Source organism: Carex rostrata, chromosome 28 (genome assembly GCF_964058835.1).
Source record: "Carex rostrata chromosome 28, lpCarRost1.2, whole genome shotgun sequence".
NCBI classification, from domain to species: domain Eukaryota; kingdom Viridiplantae; phylum Streptophyta; class Magnoliopsida; order Poales; family Cyperaceae; genus Carex; species Carex rostrata.
Genome location: NC_135945.1, coordinates 4,947,913 through 4,953,218, shown reverse-complemented (window position 1 = coordinate 4,953,218; position 5,306 = coordinate 4,947,913). Strand labels below are relative to the sequence as shown.

The 5,306-nt window shown below is 38.0% G+C and overlaps 1 protein-coding gene across 1 annotated transcript; it reads right to left on the bottom strand.

Moving 5' to 3' along the window:
- Positions 1 to 510: 510 nt before the first annotated feature.
- Positions 511 to 4,737, bottom strand: LOC144545972 (putrescine hydroxycinnamoyltransferase 1-like). Its single transcript, XM_078294523.1, has 2 exons — positions 3,145 to 4,737; positions 511 to 1,512 (listed from the first exon to the last, which is right to left on the bottom strand). The coding sequence occupies exons 1-2, from the start codon at positions 3,538 to 3,540 to the stop codon at positions 604 to 606; spliced, it is 1,305 nt and encodes a 434-aa protein (XP_078150649.1). The 5' UTR covers positions 3,541 to 4,737; the 3' UTR covers positions 511 to 603.
- Between the last annotated feature and the right edge of the window lie 569 nt (positions 4,738 to 5,306).

Here is a 5,306-nt window from a genome sequence, read left to right as displayed (position 1 = left end):
TGTTGATTGAATCAACTTATGATCAATTTACAGAGCATATCCAACAAGGACGGTATATTGCAACTATTTCCATCTTCTAATTAATTTTCTATTTTCATAATCCTGAAACTATTCTTTTGCATGCTTTTCTAGCTAATATGCTGGAGATGTTATGCTGAAACTTTACTTTGACCAAAAATCGATGGAGAAAAAAAGAATATTAATATTGAAGAGAATGACAAAGGACTTGAGAACTGTTGTTGGAGGGAAGGAATGAGAGGAAACTACCGTTGGAGGAGTAAATATCTGACATAAAGTATAGAGAAGAAAGATAATTAGGAGTAGAGAAGACCTCCATTTAAAATTGAAGGACATATTTGTCAATTCAAGTTTTAAGCTAAGATTTGATGGGGATTTTGGATATTATAGTAGTTTGATGGGGAAATTGGCTATTTCTAAATTGTACATGAGCACAGTAAAAATTTTCCCAAAAAAGAAATACAATCCAGATTATATTTCAGTTTATTCGGTTTTTTATTTCCATGAATACATAGGTACAAGACCGAAAGGAGCCCAATAATGTACACAGCTTCTAGCCTAAATTAGACTGCGTGGATAATGTAGCTAGTAGGACTTTGGAGCCTCAATCACGTCGTAGAATATTTTCTTCAAGCATTGCATGCTATCAGGCTCCAGTCCGACCATCATCGATATCCCACCATCCATTGCTGGAACCCTAGATAGATAACTCATTGCCATCCATTGCGTGAACCCACTTCCGTGCATCTCGGCACGTGCCATTAGTGTTGGTTCACCCCAACCAAAATCAGCATCATACAAGGGAAAGCTGAGCCAACTTACTGCTGTCAAGCTCGTGTTACTCATTGCACTTCTCTTGCCTAGAACCTCTAACCCTGTTGACTCCAGGTGGTCGATAAGTGACCGTCCAAACTCATCAGTGATGTTGTCGACCGCATTTTGTATTAAATTTGCAGCGAATTCAAGCGTGTTAGACATAAGGTCCTTGACCTTAGCTACAGCCTTGGTACGGACCGTTGTGTTACCAAAGTAAGTTGCGGGGAGTGGTGGCTTTAAGCGGCCACATATGTCAACAGGCAGGATGAGTTGGGTCTCTACATCAGAGGCCAGTCCCCTTGCAATGCAGATGCATTTCCACAAGTGCGCAACTACTGCACGGAAAGTAGAAACCTTCTCTCCACCCGAGAGGATTTTTAATAAGTGGATTTGTTCTTTGGTGAGTTTGAAATTGGAACATACAACCTGAGAGGAGGTGTTTGACGGACCTTTGGATTGGTCAACTTTCGGGGTGTAATCAGAGTGGTCGAAGCAGACAGAAGGAGGGGAGCGGGCCCGGAGGAGGGAGTGGTCAAAGAAGGGGGTAGGGATTGTGCCTGCGTTGCCACGGGCAAAGGAAGATAATGTCTTGATGAAAAGGATGGCGCTGCGGCCGTCAATGAAATAATGGTGGTTTGCAAAGCCAAGGATTATGCTGCCGCACCTGAGGCGAGTCATCTGCTTGGGAAAAGAAGAAAAAACAGATTGCTGAGTTACATTTATATATATTACTAAACAAAGCTTTCTCAAAAAAAAATATTACTAAACAAATATTGCATACATATACATACATAGGAAAATCGTGCAGAAGTGCAAACAAACAAGAAAAATTGAAAAAAATAACAAACAAGACATAATTAACATTAAGATTATTGAGGAAAAATGCAAACAATCAAGAAATTAATGAACAATATATAGAGTATAGACGGACGTTCAGGCAAGAAAATTTAAACAACACTGAAAGCATGGTTCCGGAAATCGGAATCGGAATCGGAATCGGAATCGGATTTTTGACTGCTGAGTCAGAATCGGATGAATCGGCCGGAATCGGAAGAATCGGATCGGTAACTCAGGTATTTTTGGCAGAAACCTTGTTTTGTAGCAAAAAAATAGGAAAAAATTGATAAAAATAATTTATAAAAAAACTATGTTAAATAAGACAATATTACACTCAAATAATCCACTAATTATATAATGTATTATAAATATTATAAATAGAACACATTTTTATTATCAGAAGCTATGTCGAGCTGGCTGAATCATCTCATTATCCTCTGTATTAAAATACAAATGAAAATATTATTGTACAGAGTCAAAAATAAAAACATTAATATTGTCAAATGAAAAATTAGTAGGATGTTATCTTTTCATTCCTGTCATTTCTTCCATTTTTTTTTTGTCAAATGTAAAAAAATTATGGAGTCCGATAAAAAATTCCCTTTTTCATTTCTTCTCTCTTGAGGGGCCCACATATCTTTCCTTTGAGAAATAATCTCTCACTCACGTGGATGAGTGTCTATTTGTTCTCCAGTTAGAAATTCAACCTGGAACTCAAACAGAAAAAGAAATTCAACCCGCTCTTGAGGGGCCCACATATCTCTACTTTTTCATTTACGCATTGACCAACCCACCCATATCTCCTTCTTCTTCACGACGTCTACATGGGTCAAATTCAACCCGTTCGCCCTTTCCTCTGCACTAGTTATTTAGCAAAACCAAATTGAACAAAATAAAATGCAGAATCGGTGAGACAATCAACCAAAACGTGAGAATCTGTCTGGAATCAGTGCAGACTTGCTTCACTCAGCCGATTCATCACTTTTCAACCAAGATTTTCGAAGAAAACTCGCTCGCCGTGTAAGTTTGTTTAAAACTCAGCTCAACTCGGTCTAACACGGCTCAACTCGGTGTAACTCGGCTTGACTCGGTCGGAAAATCGGATAACTCGGCCGAGTCAAGCACTTTTCATCCGAATTTTGCCGAAAAACTCGCATAGGCGTGAGACTCGGGTGAAACTCGGATCGGACAGGGCCGATTCCGAGTTGACTCGGAATCGGCCGATTTCTGGAACCATGACTGAAAGTCCATCTAAATACATTTCAAAGACTAGTATTACTATTTATTTATTTTATTTTTTTGATAAAAAAGCAAGATTGTCTATTTCATTAATATGAACCACATAACTTACAAGTTGTATTACTAATTACTGGCACACTGATACTTACAGTAGTGTTTGTTCAAAAAAGAAAAAAAAAGAAAGAAAAAAAGGTAAACTAAAAAGGAAGAAGAAAGTATCATATATGAACAAACCTGGATTGCCATTATGATGCAAGGAGGGTCTGCGGAGTCGACCACCGGCACAAGCTTCTTCCTCATCTCTGTTGACGGTGTAAAATCCTTGAAATCATCAACCGTTGCGTCCAAATCAGCCGTGAAAAAATGTACTCCCTCTCCGGTGCAGTCGATCTCTGGTCTGCCGGTCTCTGGGTCTCGGCTCAGCCGACCGGCAAGTGGGTAGAAGACCACCAGTGCCTTGGCCAGACTGGCTTTGAATGCCTCGGCGGGAAAGAAATCTTGTATGCCAGTCGAAGGATACACATAGATTGTCGGTGTGTAGCCGCGAGCTGAAACTATGTCAAGGTTGGAAAGCCAGATTTTGTGCTTTGGGGTTTCATCTGATGGGGTTACTATAGTAGCCTGCACCATTTTTGGCGTATCAAGTTCTTTTAACTTGGTTTGAATGAATGATGCTAAATAATGGAGGGGGTCTCTTCTAGTCTTGTTGACAGCATAGTAGGAATTATCGGTATCGGGATCAGGATCAGTCCCGGCCGATATCTCTAGTTGCAAAATATGGAAATTTAAAGGTTAGATTGCAAAGTGAATTGTTAAATAAGATAGTGGGACCCACGTTCCTTCTTATCCCTCTGTATTTTCTTCTTTCCCCAATCCCCACCGACTATTCCTTCTCTCTATGGTTAGGTTGCCTAATTTGGTTGTTTTCTCTATTCGGCAAATAACAGGGAGACTAATGAATATCTCTAGTTGGCTTGACTTTTGTTATTGAATCAATAGCTCGATACTCTGTCCAGATAGCTGTGCTATTGTAGGTAATCTGTCTATTGGTTGTGGTTTTCTTGATTTCCATATGTTTATTTTTTATTAAATGATTTGGATTTGGGAGAAGTTTATTTAAATGAATTAAAGTACAAAAGTCAAAGTTTGTGAGGAATTATTGAAAACTAGATTAATAATATATATGATGGATTTGTCTGAGGCTTCTCTGTTACCCACAAGTACATCACTTGGATATGAATCCAATAATTGCTATAGTAATTGGATACTTGAATTTTTAGTTTAGAACTCAATTTTAGCTCTACCTTTCGGTACCAAGCTCAAATAGATTATATCAGGTATTTGTATTATTTTTCTTGGTGATTGAAATTATTCATGGTTGGTATGGGGATAAGGGTTGGTGATGCAATATGAACATTGGTACCAATATCGGTGCCGGTTTACTGTGGTTACTGGTACACCTACTTAAAATACCAAGGGCTTGTTGTTAAAGAAATATAAAGTATAAGGTTGAATTTGCAAAATTACATATATATATAAATGTATATATATACTAGCTGGAAATTATAAACGTAACTTGGAATTGAATTATGGGCCTTTGGGGCTTGATTGTATATTAAATAGAAAATTGGGCTTGAGCTCTTTTGAACTTGTTTCATAAATTTGAAATGGAAAAATAAAGTATGGCTCAAGTTAAGCCTTCGGACCTGATCCAGAAAATTAAAAAAATAAAGGAAGCACAAACTGAGTTGGTCAAAACTGGACTCTGCCCGAAAATGAATGAAAATAAATTGAACTTGACTGTTGGACGTAGACTTGGATCTTGATTTATTAGGTTATTGAACTGTGGAACTTAAGGTAGGCATAAATACAAAAGATTTTGATGAGATGGAATGTTCATGAAGATTTGACTGCTAGCGACCTCACCTGTTGCCCTACGATATCAGGTGCGAGGTTATTGGATTAGTCTGAGATTCATGACTAGGAATTAAATCGTAACTCGCTGTGCATTTTGAATATTTGATTGACTGCATTGATTGAACTGTTGCATCACATGCATAGCCCAATACAACTGAAACTGAATTACAGGTAATTATGTTGACTGTCATGTTGATATTGTTTATCGATTGCTTGATTCTTATTGTAAATGATTGATTGAGACCACAGTGGCTGAATTGAATGAATATGGAATAGTGTAATCCTTGAACCTCCATATAGTGGAGAAAAATGATTAATATATCGTAAAGTCTAGCTAGCTACTAGACTTTACTCCAGGACCCTTATGCGCATATGGTGAATGGCCCCAACTGAATCCAGTACCGGTTGGATAGGGGATATTGAATAAATGTGAATTGTGACTGTAAGACTAATGAACTGTGGTAACTGTCTTATCATTG